General features: G+C 39.4%; 1 protein-coding gene across 1 annotated transcript in view; it reads right to left on the bottom strand.

Moving 5' to 3' along the window:
* phlpp2 (PH domain and leucine rich repeat protein phosphatase 2) overlaps positions 1-21,427 on the bottom strand; it is a 162,903-nt gene that overhangs the window by 130,241 nt on the left and 11,235 nt on the right. Inside the window, exon 3 of the mRNA XM_072596139.1 lies at positions 10,178-10,311. Coding sequence (XP_072452240.1) covers positions 10,178-10,311 — 134 coding nt within the window. The remainder of the gene's footprint in view (positions 1-10,177; positions 10,312-21,427) is intronic.

Genomic DNA, 21,427 nt, shown 5'->3' with positions numbered 1-21,427 from the left:
CAGGTGGTGGTAGACAGCCAGATACCAAGAGACAAATGGGGCTAGATTAATTTTCCATATCTGGTCAGCATGGACAAGTTTGACCAAAGGGTCTATTTCCATGCAGTGCAACTCTATGACTCCATTATAGAGACAGGGAGGAACAAGGCCATGGAGGAGTTCAAGATTAATAGTGAGATCTTTTAAAAATTGCCATTCTTTAATTGGGACCAAGTGTAGGATAAGTACAAGGGTGATCAATTAACAGAATTTGGTGAATTAGGATATGTGCAAGGATGTTTTGCATGACCTGAGTTTAGAGGGAGTAGGTAGAAAGTGGAAGGTTGCCACGGAAATAAGAGCTTCAACAGAAGATGACCTAAGCACGGGCAAAGGTGGATGATGGTGGTTGGAGGGTTGCTCTTCAGACTGGAGGCCTGTGACTAGCGGTTTGCCACAAGGATTGATGGTGGGTCCACTGCTTTTCATCATTTATATAAATGGTTTGGATGTGAACATAGGAGGTATGGTTAGTAAGTTTGCAGATGACACCAAAATTGGAGGTGTTGTGGACAGCCAAGAAAGTTACCTCAGTACAACAGGATCTTGATCAGATGGACCAAAGGGTTGAGGAACGGCAGATAGTATTTAATTTATATAAATGTGAGGTGTTGCATTTTGGAAAGGGAAATCAGGACAGGGTATTTATATGCAATGGTAAGGTCCGATGGAGTGTTGCTGAACAACAAAGCAACCTTGAAGTGCAGGTTCATAGTTCCTTGAAAGTGGAGTTGCAGGTAGACAAGGTAGTAAAGGTGGTGTTTGGTATACTTGGCTTTACTGGTCAGTGCGGGGAGAAAGTGAGGACTGCAGATGCTGGAGATCAGAGCTGAAAATGTGTTGCTGGAAAAGCGCAGCAACTTTTACAGTATAGGAGTTGGGAGGTCATGTTGCGGCTGTACAGGATGTTAGTTTGGCCACTTTTGAAGAGTGTGCAATTCTGGTCTCCCTGCATGAGGAAGGATATTGTGAAACTTGAAAGGGTTCAGAAAAGATTTACAAGGATGTTGCCAGAGTTGGAGCATTTGAGCTACAGGGAGAGGCTGAATAGGCAGGGGCTGTTTTCTCTGGAGCGTCAGAGGCTGAGGGGTAACCTTATAGAGATCTACAAAATCATAAGGGGCACAGCTAGGGTGAATAGCCAAGGTCTTTTCCAGGGATGGCAGAGTCCAAACCTGGAGGGCATAGGTTTAAAAGGTGAGAGGGGAAAGATATAGAAGGGACCTATGGGGCAACGTTTTCACGCATAGGGTGGTGCATGTATGGAATGTGTATATGAATAGGAAGGGTTTAAGAGGGATATGGGCCAAATGGGACTAGATTTATTTAGGATGTCAGATCAGCATGGACACTATGGACCGACAAGCCCACTTCCATGTGCGAAAGTGTATAGGGTATAAACAGGCAGGCAGAATGTTAAGTTCCGAGTTTCGTGAAACAAGAGGTTCAGCTAAGCATGAACCTGATTTGTTAAGAACTTGCAGTTAACAATGGTGTGCTGGAGGCGACGGTAATGGGCTAACGAGGTAGAAAAGCATTCATTATGTAGAGCCATTTAGAAGATGAAGTAGCATTCAGTTTGTGAGGTCAGTTTAACAAGGTGAGAAGTATTCATTACGTGAAGCCAGTTATTCAATGTGCAACAGCAGATTGTTTAATCTTTACAGTTGATACTCGCTGATTGTAATGGTCATTCAATTAATATGTATGGTGCCTTATCTGGATGCTCCTCCTTGTAAAATGACAATATAGTTCACTGAGAAACTGTTGTTCCAGAGAAGACAGAGAACTCATGTCTCTGTACACACAGGTGATTGTTCTCTCTCCCTCCAGGACTCAGAATAAAGATGGAGGTAAAACTATTGCCTCCCTGAGCATTTTGCTTCTACGGAGGGAGGGGCAAAAGAGGATGACAATACATGCTGTGCACCTCTATGACTCTATGTTATGGAAGTAGTGTATTGGACACGTACAGCACAGAAACAGACCCTTCGGTCCAATTCATCCATGCCGACCAGATATCCCAACCCAATCTAGTCCCACCTGGCAGCACCTGGTCCATATCCCTCCAAACCCATCATATTCATACACCCATCCAGATGTCTCTTAAATGTTGCAATTGTACTAGCCTCTACAACTTCCTCTGGCTGCTCATTCCATACACATACCATCCTCTGTGTGGAAAAAGTTACCCCTTAGGTCTCTTCTATATCTTTCCCCTCTCGCCCTAAACCTATGCCCTCTAGTTCTGGACTCCCCCACTCCAGGGAAAAGACTTTGTCTAATTATCCTATCGATGCTCATGATTTTGTAAACCCCTATTAGGTCACCCTTCAGACTCAGACGCTCCAGGGAAAACAGCCCCAGCCTATTCAGCCTCTCTCGATAGTTCAAATCCTCCAACCCTAGCAACATTCTTGAAAATCATCTCTGAACCCTTTCAAGTTTCACAACATCTTTCTGATAGGAAGGAGACCAGAATTGCATGCAATATTCCAACAGTGGCCTAACCAATGTCCTGTACAGCCGCAACATGACCTCCCAACTCCTGTATTCAATACTCTGACCAATAAAGGAAAGCATACCAAACGCCTTCGTCACTATCCTATCTACCAACGACTCCACTTTCAAAGAGCTATGAACCTGCACTTCAAGGTCTCTTTGTTCAGCAACACTTCAGAGGACCTTACCATTAAGTGGATAAGTTCTGCTAAGATTTACTTTCCCAAAAATGCAGCAGCTCACATTTGTCTAAATTAAACTCCAGCCCACTGGCCCATCTGATCAAGATCCCATTGTAAATCGGAGGTAACCTTCTTCACTGTGCACTACACCACCAATTTTGGGGGCATCTGCAAACTTACTAACTACATCTCTTACATGTACATCCAAATCATTTATATAAATGATGAAAAGTAGTGGACCCAGCACTGATCCTTGTGGCACTCCACTGGTCACAGGCCTCCAGTCTGAAAAACAACCCTCCATCTTCTACCTTCGAACCAGTTCTGTATCCAAATGACTAGTTCTCTCTGTCTTCCATGAGATCTAACCTTGCTCACTAGTCTCCCATGGGGAACCTTGTTGAACGCCTTACTGAAGTCCATGTAGATCCCATCTATTGCTCTGTCCTCTTTGAATATACAGCAACCACTTTACAAGCAAGCCAATTTTTTTCAAAGCAAGCTCCCATAAACACCAATGTTAAGATTTTGGCCCTAGCAATCCCCACAATACAGTATGTCAATCAGCACACTCCATACCTTCAGCAGAAGTGGGTACAAGAACCCATATATCTTGCTTCACACAGCCCGATCAGCATCTCAACACTAAACCTTCAGATGCCTAGCAAATTCAAATCCTAATTTACGGAAGAAGTACCCAGAGTTCAAGTGAATCCATGGGAGTTCCACAGAAGTATTTTTCAAGAGAAAACAGACATACAAGCTGGAGGTCAAACTAACTGACTTAACTAAAGTAACAGCCTGCAGATAAATAATGAAGTCAATAAAAATCTATGTTCATTTTAAATGTGGTCACATTTAGCTATGTGACTGCAAAGCTGTATTTTTGTCGTTTGGCATCGGAGTTTCTACAAATGCCCACCACTACTAAGTGTACTTGTATATGATGATATTTTATGGTTTTACCTTTATGAATTTGGCAACCAAACTAATCCTGGTGTTTTTTAGCTTGCGAATACCTGTCTAACTTAATTCTTACAAACTACACACAACCAAGTAGATATTGAATTAACAATACAGCACTATTTTTAAATTCAAAAACCTGTTTTAGTCAAATAAATGAGAAAGAGACATAAAAAGGTAAACCCTCATCATCTTGTCACAACTGCATGAACAATGTTGATGTGAACGTTTTAATTGAAACGTACTAAACTCATTAAATGGGATACAATTATAAGCACAGATATGGTGTACATATCTTACTCATGGATTCCACCAACCCAGTAACAGTAAGTTCAGCAGAGCCTGGCGAATCAATTGCTATTGTCGAATGTCCTTAGCTGGATTGGTATATCTTGCACAGCCATCAATTCAATTGAAGCATATGACTGAAAAACCTGCTCCTTGACCAGTATTTGCTTCCTTTTTCCAACTAAAGTTAGAGCACCATGGTAAGTATGTTGCTTGCCAGTAACTTAATCTGACTGAAGATGATGTTTTAGTCAGAAGTATGCAAGAAATGCCTGAACAAGTCTTATTGTGTAGGTCATCAAGTTCAATCTGTTTGCAAAAGGGCCTGCCATACTGATTACTAATCTGCCTGTTGAGCTATATCTCTGTTTTACACTGATGATAAAAAGCAAACATCCAAATATTGGGTTCTGAAGGTGCAAGGTTCTCTGTTGGTCAACTGTAATGGACTGCTTGGTAATTTTTATAAAAGGCATAGCTAAACAGAAGGTAGAATATTAGCAACATGAAATATTTCACCGTTGAGTTGACCTACTACTTCTGTGCAAGTGTAATCTAGAATCAGCACTGTATCCTGGCCATACAAAACAATTTCTGACATATGTTACATCTAGCAATATGCAATTTACACTTTACAATTAAAAAGAGGTATTCAACTATCTGAGAGTGAACTTGGGTGTTTTTCCTCAGGCACAATTAGGGATGGGCAATAAATGTTGCCTTGTGAGCAATATCCAAATCTTAATGAACAAAGAAATAAAAACTCAATTTAGCCCTTCCATGGCTATCCACAGCTAGATACATAGTTAAATGAAAAAGTGCATTTTCCCTTCAAGGGTTGATGACTGACTTGCTTTGTCTTTCCCATAACACCAATAGGTTTTACAGTTTCAGATGTCTAGTGTCTGCATTTTTAAAATTCCTATCTTTAACATCATTTACTGGGGCATTATTATATAATCTACCTTGCCTATTAAAATTGCACTGGAATATAAAAGCGCTCTCCTATTTTTCTTCAACGCTTGGAAATATCTTGCCTAATAACATCAAAGGCATTCTTTAGAAGACTGTATTTAAATCAGATTAGACATAACTTCCCTGCAAGATTTGCTCAGATTCTACAGTTATGATATCATAAGTAATGCTAACAGAAGAAACGTGCAAAGTGGGATAAGTTTTTAAAAGTCCTTTACTTTGTAATCTCTATTTTGCTCAGAATTAGATAATATTCAAAACAATAATTATTCAGGCATCGGGAAAACGCAAAAATTCATGAACGCAGTGGTACTTATCACAAATAAAACCACTGCAAATGGACTGTGAAGTAAATCAGTTTATATAAATATGCAAAATCAAAACATGGAGAATACACGACTTTGAGCAACATCCGGGTAATCTTCAGCTCTATATAATTGAATTCTGCATTGCTATAGAACTCATCTTTCAGAATATGCTGAGAAATTCTTCTCTAAGATGGACTCGAACAAATCTCACTGTACAAGTCAAAGAAAAGCAAAGCAATTTTTCTAGTTTTCTAGACAACAAGCAACAATATTGACACAATGGGGGTAATTTTCAGCTGCACAATTAAGCAATAGTGGTTCTTTGATTTGGCAAAATAGGTTTTAAGGACACAGGTTTAGTATGCATTTAGTGCAAGACAAAATTGTGGTTAAAAAAGCTGAAGTCTGTGCTAGAACAGCCAGACACTCATTGATTGTTTAATTTCTACTACGATTGCTTGCTTGCTTGCACTCACTAAGGAGTCTGTACAGCATTTTGATGACTACCAACTAGCTGACTGTCCTCTTCCGACACAGTGGAGAAAAAGTGAGGACTGCAGATGCTGGAGATCAGAGTCAAAAAGTGTGGCGCTGGAAAAAGCACAGCAGGTCAGACAGCATCCGGAGGAGCAGGAGTGTCGATGTTTCGAGCAGACCCCCCTCCCAATTATCTCTCAGCCCCCCCAAGGTGCTCCCGCACCCCCCACCCACCCCCATCAATCTTGTTTTTCACCCATAGGGTGGCAGGAACTGGAAACTTGCTGGCTGGATGTGTGATAAAGACAGAAATCTTCATAACATTTTAGTATTTAGACACACACTTGCAATGCCAAAGCATGCAAAGCAATGGACCAAGTTCTAGAAAATGGGCTTAGAATAGTTAGATACTGACGCAGATTCAATGGCTTGAAGAGCTTTTTTCTGTGCTATAGACCTCGATGACATTATTGCAAAGAAAATGGCTACATTAAATCCCTTTTCTTCCAGGACATCCTACGTCATGTTCGAAAATTTGTGCACCCTCTCCCTCAATCCAAGCCATCCTGCTACATACCACTGTGTACTTGCCAGTGCATCCTTAACTTCAGTGGAACAGTGGTTTGAGAGGATCATACATCTGCAGATTAAACAATTTTCATAAAGCAGTATGAGTGCTAACACCACAGGTGTCTAGAAAAATTCAAAATAATGTAATTAAAATTAGCAGCAAAATTGTGGGCAAAATCTAGAGACTTTCAAATAGTGAATTATTAACAAAAAAATAATTTAACATCATTTGGCTAAATTAACTGCTGTTTTCTGGTTCATTATTGAGTGTCAATCCCTGGGCAAATTGGTTGACATGTATCCCAACGCAGCAACAGTGACCATATCTCAAAAAAGGTAGTTTAAAGATGAAATGCTTTGGGATACCTTGCAGTTCTTTCAACAGAAATAAGATGCCTGCAGTGATCAGATTATAAACGGAACATTCTAATATTCTATGAAAACCGTTTTTTCTGTATGCTTTCAAATGTTACTGAAAATCAGTGGCATCCTATGAAGTAACACAGGATGCAACAAATCATATACTAAAAGTAAGATGACAAAACTGCAAGCAGTATCTCCATTAACTAATTTGGAAGATCTTGGCAGTGTAATGCTTAACTAGGAAAGTTCCACGTGCAACTCCTAACTTATTCAGAATTTGATATTATCAGGCTGAGCAGTAATGCATGCGTTATAATTGTATCCATGTCCATAGGCTAAGAAGGGGAGATGTACCTTCTATTGAGTCCTAACCAGTAGACTGAGAATTTCTGCGTCCACTAATATCAGAAAAAATAAATTCAAACTTTGCTAATGATTGCTATTACACAAGAGATACCAAGCCTGGCAAGGTGTTGGAACTTTAGGAGAGCTCCTTCTACAGAACACATGACTGTCAGCGGTCAGGGTCAGAGAATCATAGCAATTTACAGCATCAAAAGAGGCCAACTGACATGTCCACGCTGCCATCCAGCCTATTTCTACACTTGCCTCTTTGTTCAGTCTTGAAGGTTACAGTATTTCAATTGCGTATCTAAGTAGAGTCAGAGTCTTACAGCATGGAAACAGACCCATTGGTCCAACCAGTCCATGCCATGTTCCCAAACGAAACTAGTCTCACCTGCCTACACTTGGCCCATATCCCGCCAAACCTTTCCTATTCATGAACTCATCCAGATGTCTTTTAAATGGTGTAATTGTACCTGCATCCACCACCTTCTCTGGCAGTTCATTCCACAAAAGAACTACTCTGCATAAAAAAGTTGCCCCTCAGTTCCTTTTAAGTCTTTCTCCTCTCATCTTAAAAATATGCACCCTAGTTTTGAATTCCTCCACCAGAGGGGAAAAAAACCCTGCCGTTCACCTTACCTACTCCCCTCATGATTTTATAGACCTTAATAAGGTCAACCTTCAACCTCCAATCTCCTACATTCCAGTGAAAAAAGTCCCAGCCTTTCTAGTCTAGATCTTAAACCCTCCATTCCCAGCAAATCCTTTCCAGTTTTAAAACTTTGTGGGTTCCTGCTTATATCATCTTTCAGGCACCATGTCTCCAAATCCGCATTCTGAACATGGAATGTTCAGATTAACTTCAAAATCGTACACTTTCAATGATAGAACAGTACACACAATAGCTAGAAAATATTTTCACAACAATAATTATAAATCAATAAGTGGTTAAAATAATTATTCTTCAGATTGCACATCATCGGAATTCCATTTCAGTTCTATGACATAAACCATTCATGTTAATTGCTGTATTTTTAAGATGCCTTTGCTAAAAATTGCAGAGATTAAATATTTTCACCAATACAAAATGCCAATTCCTTAGAAATCACAGCTATTAATTTTTTTTGTAAAGTTAGCATACAACTGTTTTAAAGCAGATAAATATCTTTGCATGCAGCCTAACAATTATGTGGTCTGACTGACTGGTGATATTACTTAGGAGTTACAAGACGCATCTATGTAACGGTATTCATATACTGATTATGGGAAAACATTCGTCCTCTCAGCATTTTTCCTCAGTTCTCCAGAAAGAACAGAACTCATCCCACAGAAAAGCAACATTCAACTCACAACAGTTCAGGCTATCCAATCATTGAAGATATGCAAGCTAAAATCTATCCTCACCTGCCACAAGACCACAGACCAGAAGATGAAAGAACAGAATTAGACCATTTAATCTGCTCCACCAATGAGACCATGGCTGATCAGTTGTTTCCCAGATGCTTCCTGGCCTCAATATTTTCTGTTTTTGCTTGATTTCTAGCATTTACTGCACTTGTATTTTCACCCATCTCAACCTCTTGAAATCAAGTGCATATGGAAACTATCACTTCATGCAACCCCAATCGTCAACAAAAGGTTTGGGTCTCAAGAAGCTTCATGACTGCCATTTCTTGTCAGTTGATCATTCACTTAATTTTTAAAACAAAGAGACAAATTTACCTCTCAACTCCATTTTCCTGCCTTTCACCCTTACACTTGATTCCCTGCCACTTGTAAATTTTCCAGTGTGGATCACCATATTGCAACTGGGAGAAAAATCCAGAGATTAACCAGCAAACTACAGCATTTCCATTACCAAGAAAAATAGTTTTCATGCAGTTTAATTACGTACTCATTTATTAATGTCTTAGTTGAGTGCCTTTAGGGCAGGGGTAAAAAGTCAAAAGTGCACAGGACAGTTTGACTTTATTGGAGTTTGAATACTCATCTGCTCATTCCCATTTATTATGGTATATTTTCATGGCCTCCAATGAAATTGCAACACCAATTAGTACATTTCTGATTAACTAGTCTTAACATTGGTGAAGGGGGCAGCAACTATTAATTTTATCCTGCCCAAATTCTGACACCAACAAATAATTCCTACTTAAAGTTTTGTCAACAAATATTAAGCAACTTGCATAATACCATGCAACATGTATTCAAGCACTCATTTCATTGTTCTTTCAATTGACTTTAATATCAATTGTATAATCTAAGATCCAATATCAACAAGCACAAGAATCTAGTAAACTGAGGAAGTAAAAGATCAGAGTTTTAAAAATAACATTAGTCAAAGAAAAAAAAGCACTAGAAGGTTAAGGAACTATGTTATGTTTAACCCAGAAGCACATGTAGCTGAGATTATGGTGCCAATTTTCCCTGATACTATTCCAGTGTTTTCTGCAGTGATCCAAGAAATAAGGAAAGAAACTACAGTGCAGGGGATGCCCAACTACCAAAGCTGGCATCTTGATTTAAAGTTGTGAAAAGCAGTCCATAAATGCAAGTTTGTTTTCAATTTTTTATACGTTATGAAAAGTTACTTTATTCATTCAGTCCTGAATAAAGAACAACATCTTAAACATCCAGTTATTTACCAGATGCTTCATGGCCTCATTGTTTTCTGTTTTTGCTTCTGATTTCTAGCATTTACTGCACTTGTATTTTCTCCCATCTCAACCTCTTGAAATCAAGTGCATACAGAACCTATTACTTCATGCAACCCCAATCATCAACAAAGGTTTGGGTCTCAAGAAGCTTCACAATCATGACTGTCATTTCTTGTCTGTTGATCATTAACTTAATTTTTAAAACAAAGAGACAAATTTACCTATCAAAGAACAGCATGTCACCTTTTAAGACTACTGATTCTAACACAGTAACAAAACACTAATGAAACTGTCAAGTAGTCTGTAGTGACTGAATATTGGGACTAATTGTCCAAGATAATGATTGGAACACATTTGCTCCACTACCAAATTGGATGAATTACAATAATTCAATAATTTATTGTGCAAAGTGATTGCCACTACAGAGATTTTCCACATTTGAAAGAGTAAAAACTTTAGTTCGGTCTCTTATTCCTGAATCTTTCACAAATAGCTCATGAAATCCTACCATGAAAGTATCTAATCATGCAGGTCAGATCAGCCATGGCTCCTTCCTCTTGTATCCGCACTGGATCCTGGAAACCTAATCCAGTAAGATAATCGTAAAGGATTTGCAGAGGTCGCTCATCAGGATTCATTCTCCTATAAACAAGACAGTCAAAAAATGGTATCAAGAGAATTGTAAATGCAATTATTATCCAGAAAACAACAGTGTCATACAGTCATAGAATGGTTACACTATTGTATTTGTGCCTCTGCTTTCTCAAAGAGCAACTCAGATAGGCACACTGTCTTGCCTTTTCCATAAAAACCAGCAGTATTTTTCGATTCAAATAATTATTCAATCACAGGGAGACCCCAATTAACATTTAGAAAAAAAATCTAATTCAAGATTGTAATTTTAAAAGACTCGACATATAAACGTGTGCTATACTTATGAACATCTCCTTTATATTGTTCTGCATGGTGTCCGACTTACAGATATCGACTTGCAAACAGACTCCGGAATGGAACTGGTTCACAACCAGGAACAGCCTGTACTGTGTTTTTAAAAATAATATTGAATCTTTATATGTTATTCTCAACCTGCACTGCCAAGTTCAAAGATTTTTGCACATATATCCCGGTGTCTGTGTTTCACCGGATCCTTTAGTATTCTATTCTTCATTTATATGTTCTCTCATTCTTCCCAAAAGTATAACTTCAAAGCATTTGCTTCAACCTGCCTATCATACCCTCCTGAATTGTGTCATGACTTCCTCACACTGAAACATTCCAGCTAGAATAGCAGAATACAATTCAGTAAAGATGACTGATCAAACTGCACCTTGAGTTGTCTATGCAGCTGTGGTCTCCAAGAAACAAACCATACGACCAAGATTTGGAAGGATGATTCCACAGATATGAAAGTGAGCTAAGCAAATGATGGACAAACTGGCTTTTCAGATTTGAAACAAAACATCAGAAATGTATGTATATCAGTAAACAGCGCAGAATCAATTTAAATCAAATAAGTATACAACAACGGTCACAAGTGCAAACTAGTTTTGAGCTGATATCACAAAAGTTTATCTTCACAGAGTCTCAATGCTTAAAATAGGCTTGCAAATATAGCTGTGGTAAAACCTGAGAATAATTCAAGAACTAATCTGTTTTTGTAATGGAGGGATTTTAGGATCATAAAAAGATGTTAATATAGGCTAAACTGCATTCCTTTTCTGCAACTACCTTATCAATCAACAAATTTAAAATGGCATATTGCTGACATTTTTAAGACATACCAAAACACAAAAGAATCTCAACCAAAGCTGATATAATATGGTGAGATTTTATATTTACAGAATTTTCAAAGTCTTTCACAGAAACATTTCTACTGTATTAATCACATCAACAGTAAATTTTAACATGTTAAATATTACTTTAGACCACTGGTCTGCCATAGTTGATTTTATTCTTTTTAAAAGACGGGTTCTGAAATTACAAGTGCACAACATTGCTACATTTAAAGCCAATAATTGTAACAACCTGCATTACAGTGCTTACTAAACACATCCAAGCCATATAACTGTTAAGATAGAAGAACTATTAAAAGGTATTCCACATGCTATACAGTACATTTGGAAGGCTGCAAAGATTTGTGCAAGTGACAAGCTTCGAACTTGGATCCAAGATTTTGCAATCAGCAAATTCCCAAATATTAACTGTATTTTTCAAGATTTCAAAAAGTTCAGGATTACAGGATTCAACTATACAGCAGAATTACATATTTGCAAGGTGTTAGGTTGTATGCAAAGCATACATGCATTATTCACCATTTAGTAAATAGCTATCTGAAATAAAATTCTCATATAAAAGTATGTACTTGGAACCTGCTTAAATGCAGTTATCCTTTGAAGTATAACATTGGTGGTAGAGGACAGTTGAATCAAAACGTAATGTTTCGGGATACAATAATCTACTCGTTTCACGAAAATGCGCTTGATGACCAATAGAAGAATTAAATTACAACATCAACATGCTGCTGGTTACTTCTTTACCAAAGAGGAAGCAAGGTATGGCCTTAGCACTTTCATACCACACCAAGAGCATGATAAAAGTGAAGTTTTTTTAAATAAAGCCTGATGATAACATGGATGAAGATTTGGACAAATTGTTAACTTTCATGGATAAGATTTATCAAAAGAATATGTATTGATAGCTTATGAAACAGTCAAATTTTGAAAGACTAAGGATAATATCATGGAACGTGATGGAATTCAATGCAGAAATTCCATTCAGAAATGCGAGCACACAGATGGGGAAATTGAAGATATTGGACTGTGCCAAAGGATAACTAGATTTCTAGCTTTGAGAAGTGATAAATTTGTATCCTACAAGAACAAATATCACAGAAGCACATAACAATAATTCCCAGGACAGTGATTCTTCCCAACAGCATTCAGCCAAAGGCAGCAATCAACATTACAACAGAAAATGGAGGACGCAATGTTATCAAACTGGCAAGATCATAGGCAACTGCACAAAGGAGAACTGTAACTAAAAGTAAAAATAATTATGAACTTGAAAAACTGCACCAGCAAAAATATTCCCCAAATGCTAACTTGTTACCACCTTCAGAATTTAATGTTCACTAATGCTACCTCTACTTACCTCGAAATTCCATGGTTGGATGCTTGGTTACTTAATGTTCAAGATTAGAGTGGTGCTGGAAAAGCACAGCAGTTCAGGCAGCATCCAAGGAGCAGTAAAATCGATGTTTCGGGCAAAAGCCCTTCATCAGAGCTGCCTGAACTGCTGTGCTTTTCCAGCACCACTCTAATCTAGAATCTGGTTTCTAGCATCTGCAGTCATTGTTTTTACCTACTTGGATGTTCAAGATCAATGAAGTATGACAATTTGGGGAATATATCAGATGGAACTTGAGATATACTGAATTAAATCTTAAAGTCAGTAACAATCTCAAGGGAGAATAATATTTTGATTAGATGAGATTCCCTACAGTGTGGAAACAGGCCCTTCGGCCCAACCAGTCCACAATGACCCTCTGAAGAGTAACCCACCCAGACCCATTTCCCTCTGACTAATGCACCTAACACTATGGGCAATTTCACATGGCCAATTCACCTGTCCTGCACATCTTTGGAATGGGAAAAAGTGTTCACCCTATTCGCATTAAATGCCCTCATTGGGTTTCATTTTCTATAATGCATTCTCTACCAGTCTTCTAAAATCACCCAATACGACACTGACCTCAGAGTAGACCTGATTAAGACAGAGGCTTTTACATCCTGCAATACCAACCCTACAAACTTGTTCAGAATTCTGACAATCAAAGATAATCCTTGCCGTATTTTAGCTAAAAGTATCGATCATAAAAGGTCTTTCAAAGCTCATCTTACTATGAAGAGTTTTCCAGTTGATACCTCAGTTATCAGAAAACACATTACAGTAGGAATAGGAATCACAGAAACATATTCAACATAACTTTGTTACACTAATAAATGGAGACAGCTGGTTTCCTAGCTAGATCCACGATACAAGTCTTTTAAAAATATTTAATAAAACAACAGAGTAACAGCAAAATTCCATATATTCCAGTCTTCTAAGTATCAAATTTAGATAGACATAGAGATCTCAAACAGGTAGTTTAAATTGCAATTGAATATTTCCTCCCACAATCCAAAGATGTGCAGGTTGGGGTGAATTGGCCATGCTATATTGCTCATAGTGTTCAGGAATGTGTAGGTTAGGGACATTAGTCAGGGGTAAATGTAGAGTAATAGGGTAGGGGAATGGGTCTGGGTGGGTTACTCTTCAGAGGGCCAGTGTGATCTTGTTGGGCGAAAGGGCCTGTTTCCACACTGTACGGATTCCATGATTCTATGAAAGTAAAGTTATGGGGTGATAGTCAAATCCTATAAGAGATTCAGTAGGATGGGCCTATATCTCCTGGACAATAGACGGCCAAGATGTAACCTTAGGAGCGAATTACTGCAGATGCTGGAATCTGTACTGAAAAGAAAAAAAACTCTGGGGATCACAGCGAGTCAGGTAGCATCCATGGACAGAGCAAGCTAATGTTTCGATGACTCATCAGACTTGAGATGTAACCTTATTGAAGTGTGCAACATTATTGAAGGGCTTGATAGGGTAAGTGCTAAAAGATGTTTCCCTGGTTGGACAGAATAGGGGGCATACTCTAAGGGAAGGGGATCACTAGTTAGGTCAAAGGTAAGGAGAAATTTTTCAATCAGAGGTTTATGAATTTTTGGAATTCTAGTGCATTGAATATAGACAGCTGTACAGGACATTGATTAGGCCCCTGTTGGAATACTGTGTGCATTTCTGATCTCCCTCCTCTTGAAAAGGGTTCAGATAAGATTTACAAGGACATTGCCAGGGTTGGAGCTATAAGGAGAGGCTGAATAGGCTGGGGCTGTTTTCCCTGGAGTGTCACAGATAAGGTAAATAGACAAGGCGGAGGACTCCAAAACTAGAGGGCATAGGTTTAAGGCAAGATGACAAAGGTTTAAAAGGTACCCAAGGGGCAACGTTTTTATGCAAAGGGTAGTGCATGTATGGAATGAGCTGCCAGAGGAAGTGGTGGAGGCTGTTAAACTATAACATTTAAAAGGCATCAGTGGGGTATATGACTAGGGTTGAGAGGAATATGGGCCAAGTGCTGGCAAATGAGACTAGACTAATTGATGATATCTGGTTGGCTGGTCGGCATGGATGAGTTGGACCGAAGGGTCTGTTTCCATGCTATATATCTATGACTCTAATTGTTGCCCATTATTACTAATTTTCTCCAACTACTCCAAGTTGATAGGATTGTTAAGGTAGTGTATAGTGTTTTAGCTTTCATTGACAGGGCAATGAAGTTTATAAACTGCAGGGTTTTGCTACAGCTCTTTAAAACCGTGGTTAGACCACACTCGGAATACTGTGTCCAGATCTGGTCACCTCATTATAGGAAGGAAGTAGATGCTTTAAGAGAGGGTGCAGAGGAGATCTACCAGGATGCTACCTGGATTGGAGGACTTATCTTATGAAGAGAGACTGGGTGAGCTACGGCTTTTCACACTAAAGAGGAGGAAGGAGAGAAGTGACTTGATAGGGGGTGTACAAAGTAATAAGAGGCATAGATAGAATTGATACCCAGAGACTTGCCCAAAGCAGAAATGGCTGTCACGAGGGGTTAAAGTTATAAGGTGATTGGAGGAAGGCATTGGGGAGATGTCATAGATAGGTTCTTTACGTAGAGTGTGGTGGGTGCATGGAATGTACTGCCAGAGCTAGTAGTAGAGTCAGAGACATTAGGGACACTTAAGCGACTGCTGGACAAGCACATGGACGGCAGTAAATTGAGGTGTGTACACGTTAGGTTGATCTTAGATTAAGATTAATGTTCGGCACAACATCATGAGCGAAAGGGTACGTGCTGCTCTCTGATCCTATGTACTCGCCTTTCTTTATTCTAATTATTCACAACTAAAGTTTGGTGACTTTCAAAATGGGGAGCACAAATGGGTGAAACGAATAATATGCATAGATCATATTAGCAGAGGCAGTGCTGCTGGGACCTATTTCTGTCAATCTATTTTATAGTGTACCAGTGAAAGATATTAATTTGAAATACCAGATAATCACAGCAGTTTGCAATGGGGAAGCTATTAAGCTTTTTCACACTTGCAACAGAAAAAATCTCTGATCTAATATTAAAAGTTAAAAATAATAGGTTCTGTTCCTAATCTTACATTCCATAAACCTATTTAAAGGCTAGATCATCTTTAGTTCATACAACAGGTATCTCTTGCAAGCCAAATTGTATTCAAAATTTCCTTGGTGTGAAAGAATTTACCTGTCTAAGGCTTATATGCAACAACTTAATATCTAGTTTGTAAAATAAAAACTTCATAAATCACAAATGCAATTGCCACAATGAAAGGAATTATTAGTGAACAATGTGACAGTTTAAAACTTAGAATCCAAGGACAAACAGCTCAAACAAGTGACATCACAGCATGAAGTGAGAAAATATCCAATACACTCACTTTCCATTTATAACAGAGAAAGAACAAGACAGCATGTAAAAGAACAAAGCAATACAATTGCAACAAAAGAAATATCTGGACCAGGGAAATTTTTCTCTTTTTTGGGAGGTGGGGAGGAAGATTGGAATGGTGGAGGTAACGTAGTAATGTCGAGATCCAGGCTAATCCTCCGGGAACATGAGTTCAAAACCCATATGGCAGCTGATGAAATTTAAAATGTATTTAAAACTGATCTCAGCAATGATTGACTGATATCATCAATGGAAGAAGATCTGTCATCTTTACCTGGTTTGGCTACATGCGACTCCAAACCCACAACATTATGGTGGCCTCTTAACTGCTCTCTGAAATATCCTAGTAAGCCAATCAGGAAAATACCACATTCCAAGCAAAAAAGAATTTAAACAAAAAAAAGAGAGACAGTCCAAAATGTATTAAATTATAAAATTTTGCTTTCATAGATCTGTGGGGATTCCCAGACTTAAACAGTTAAAAACAACCTTAAAAACCAGTAAGATTAACATGTATTACAGGGAAAATCTAATACCAGTCTTGATATTCCATGGGCGAGCACTTGAAAAGTTTAATTTATTTAACGCACACATTCAACAAGATTACAGAAGAGAGGTCATGCTCGAGGACCTAATAGCTTTCAAAAACATTACTTAAATTGATTTGATATAATTTGATTATCAAAAATAACAAAGTTAATAGCTACAGTAGAGTCACATAATAGGAAGAGATAGAACACAAAACTGGTCTTTTATTTCATAAAAAGAGGCACTGAATAACCAACATAAATTTCTTAAAGACTGGAGAAAGAAAAAAGAGCTGCTTGGAGAACACTACATTTTCAAAAGTATGATTTCAAGACTAGTGTATTTAGCAAAATCATGTTAGAATATATTTGGAGGCAAAAATAATGAGTTTAATGCATCATAACAATCTTTTACATAAGCGAATTAAAAGGAACTGATATCATTTAGCATGGAGAAGTGTAAAATAACTATGGGACAATGAACTGAATATAACAGAGTAAAATAAAAAAAGGTAGGAAGCAGAAAAGTCGAATTTTCAATCAAAATTTTAATTGGAATAAATATACCAGAGAAGAACATTAAAGAAAAAAATTCATGCAAGACAGCAGAGGGCTAGGAGAATAAAACAAGCCATTTGGGAAATCCAAATTACAAATAAACTACTACTTGTTCATTCTTAAAACATTTTTGAAAATTAAATTCCTGCTTTTATTTCCAATGACTCCAGTCAAAATTAGAATGGTTAGTTGCATTGTTGCTACAAGATGGAACATTGGCATTGTACACCAATTTATATCACCAAATAGTATTATCCTGAAATAACTGCCTTACCAAGGTTAACTACCAGAGTGTGTGAAGTCTGCATTCACTGAATGACTCAACAGTATAAAGACAGATAAGCAGTACCTTTGAACTATCAGACAAGATTCCACCAAAATGGTAATAAGCAAATGAACCTTGAAGGCAGCAAACAGAGGATAAGGGAGAAAAATGATAAACAAAATAACCTTGAGGCTTGTTAAAAATAAGACAAGACAAGAAATGTCATAAACAAATAGATAATAAAAATCAAACAAATAGATAATAAAAATCTAAGTAGAATAAGTCAAGTTGCTAACCACACTAAAGTAATGTCCGTAGTAGGTCACCAATGTTAGGACTGATTAAGTAGTCAACCTGGATGCAAGAAGACAAAGTTATTGAGAGAGGGACAGAAACTCAGATTATGGTTAGGACTGCAGAACACTGAAGATCATCCAGGGGAAAAGGGTACAAGCAGTTCTTCTAATAACGTGATGATTGCATCCTTGTGCAATGCTGCATTATAGAAAAATTGTGCTTTAGAAACAGCATTTGAAGTGTTAGTGACGTAATCACATTACGGCCAACACATATTTTAAAAGTTCACACTTTAGAAACAGTATCCCCAGTTCGTCAGTTGTGTTACAGCGAATTCACATTAACGAAATGTGCATTATCACACAACAACCTGCACTACGAATTCAAGAAACACCTAATAATTTACAAATGTTGGGCGGCTGACCACTATTAAATGTATAGTTTGGGAAACTAAGGTGGGTTCTAATTAATTCAGACTAAACAGTATAAATAGCCGGAATGATGAAGAGCTTACACTCGAAACATGGACTCTCCAGTTCCTCGGATGCTGCCTGACTGACTGTGCTTTTTCAGCGCCACACTTTTTGACTCTTATCTCCAGCCCTCACTTTCTCCCACTCAGCCACTTTGTCAAGCAAACCTGCCATTCAGTAAGATCATGACTGATCTGATTACCCCACATTCCTACCTGCCTCTAATAGTCTTTCACCCCTTGCTCATACCCTCAGAGAGGAAACATTTTGCCTCATCTGTCTTAAATGGCCAACCAAAATTCTAGGTAGTCCCACAAGAAATGGCCATCCTTTCCACATCAACCCTATCAAGGGCCTTCAGGATCTCATGTGTTTCAAACAAGTCATTTCTCACTCTGAACCGCAGCAGATACAAACCTAGCCTGTCCAACCTTTCCTCACCTGTCCATTTCAGATATTAGTCAAGGAAACCTTCCCTAAATTGCTTCCAATGTATTTCCCGCTTTCCTTAAAGATGACAACCAATATTGTGCACAATACTCCAGACACTATCTCATCAGTACCCCTATAATTGAAGCACAGCCTTCCTACTTCAATTATCTCACAATAACTTTTATTTGCTTTCCTAATTACTTCCTGTATTTGCATAGGAACTTTTTAGAATTCATGTAATGGGACACAGTCTCTCTGCAAGCTCTCACTGTTTTAGATCATTTTTAAGTTTTCTAGAGATTTTCACAACCTCTCACATTATACATTTTCCAGATTTCAAACTATGTACATCATTTTGTAGCCTCCTTTTGTCCTTTTCATAACTTCTACCTATTTTTAGGTCATCAGCAAATTTTGCAATTATATCCTTGGATCCCTCATCCAAGTCTTCAAAAAAAGTGTAAAAAGGTTTGGTTCCAACATTTAACCCTGTTATGCACATTTGTCACATCATGCCAAACAGAAAATGAACTACTTGGGCAACTTTCCATTAGCTAGTCAATCCTCCATCCATAACAATAAGTAAACCCTCTGAACTATGAGATTTTACTTTCTGCAATAACTGTTAATGTGGCACCTTATCAAATGCTTTCTGGATATCCAAGTACAATATATCCATTCCTTCATTCATAGCATGTTTCTCCCTCAAAGTACTACAACAAATTTGTTTCAATATGATTTCCCTTTAACAAAACTATGTTGACTCTGTCTGATTAGTTTGAACTTTTCAGGATTACAGTGGCGCTGGAAAAGCACAGCAGGTCAGGCAGTACCAGAGGAGCAGGAAATTGACGTTTCGTGCAAAAGCCCTTAATCAGGAATGAGGCAGGGAGCTTCTGGTTTGGAGAGATAAATGGCAGGGTGGTGGGGCTGGGGAGAAGATCGCAAAAAGAGTACAATAGGTGGATGGGGGTGGGGGTGAAGATGATAGGTCAGAGAGGAGGATGAAGTGGATAGGTGGGAAGGGAGATTGACAGGTAGGACAGGTCATGAGGATGGTGCTGAGCTGGAAGGTTGGATCTGGAGTAAGGTTGGGGGGGGGGTAATTAGGAAACTGACCTGGGTTGAAGTGTTCCAATGTGGAAAATGAGGCGTTCTTCCGCCAGGCAAAGGGTGGTGAGGGAGTACTGGTGGAGGCAGCCCAGGACCTGCAATGTTTTCGGCAGAGTAAGCGGGGTTGAAATGTTTGTCCACGGGCGGTGGGGTTGATTGGTGCAGGTGTCCCTGAAATGTTCCCTAAAGCACTGAGAAGGCATCCAGTCTCTCCAATGTAGAGGAGACCTTGTAGACTACACCTTGTAGTCTGGATACAATAAATGGCATTTGTGGATGTGCAGGTGAAACTTTGGTGGATGTGGAAGGCTTCTTTGGGGCTTTGGATGGAGGTGACAGGGGAAAGGTATAGTCACAGGTTTTACTATTCCTGTAGTAGCAGGGGAAGCTGCCAGGAGGGGTGGGTGGGTTGTTTGGGGGGAGGGGGGGGGGGGTCGGATCTTGTTGCGGATGGAGGGGTGGGGTTCAAGGACAGAGTTGCGGGACATGGATGAGATGCAAATGGAGGACATCTTCAACCACATGAGAAGGGAAATTGCAGTCTTTAAAGGAGGCGGCCATCTGGTGTGTTCTATGGTGGAACTGGTATTGGGAATACGGGATAGTATTTTTGCAGGAGGTAGGGTGGAAAGAGGTGTAACCCAGGTAGCTGTGGGAGTCAGTGGGTTTGTAAAAAATGACAGCATTGAGTTGGTCTTCATTGATGGAGATGGAAAGGTCCAGGCAGGGCAGGAAAGTGTCAAAGATGGTCCAGGTGAATTTAAAGTCGGGGTGGAATGTGTTGGTGAAGTTGATGAACTGCTCAACCTCCTCGCAGAAGCATGAGGTGGCACTGATGCAGTCATCAATGTAGTGGAGGAAGAGGTGGGGCATGGTGCCGGTGTAACTACGGAAGATGGACTGTTCCACGTAGCCAAAGAGACAGGCATAGCTGGGGCCCATGGCTATCCCTTGCGTCTGGAAGAAGTGGGAGAAATTGTTAAGGGTGAGGACCAGTTCAGCCAAACGAGGAAGAAACGGAGGGCTTGGAAGCCCTGGTCATAGCGGATGGAGGGTAGAGGGATTGGATGTCCATGGTGAAGATGAGGCGTTGGGGGCCAGGGAAAATGGAAGTCTTGGAGGAGGTGGAGGGCGTGGGTGGTGTCTCAAACGTATGTTCCACTGCCACTCCCTCACCACCCAACGCTTCATCTTCCGCATCGGAACTCTTCAACCCCAGGGCATCAATGTGGTCTTCACGAGTTTCCTCATTTCCCCTCCCCTCACCCCAGTTCCAAACTGCCAGCTCAGCACCATCCTCATGACCTTTCCCATCTGTCAATCTTCCTTCCCACTTATCCGCTCCACCCCATCACCTTCAGCTCCACCTCCATCCATCTATTGCACTCGTAGCTACCTTCTCCTCCTCCCCCCCAGGCCCAGCCCCCTCCCATTTATCTCTCCATCCCAGAGGCTCCCTGCCTCATTCCTGATGAAGGGCTTTTGCCCGAAATGTCGATTTTCCTGCTCCTCGGATGCTGCCTAA

The sequence above is a fragment of the Chiloscyllium punctatum genome, chromosome 26 (genome assembly GCF_047496795.1).
Source record: "Chiloscyllium punctatum isolate Juve2018m chromosome 26, sChiPun1.3, whole genome shotgun sequence".
Taxonomy (NCBI): domain Eukaryota; kingdom Metazoa; phylum Chordata; class Chondrichthyes; order Orectolobiformes; family Hemiscylliidae; genus Chiloscyllium; species Chiloscyllium punctatum.
The sequence above is the reverse complement of the archived record's forward strand: the minus strand, read 5'-3'. Positions and strand labels throughout refer to the sequence as shown.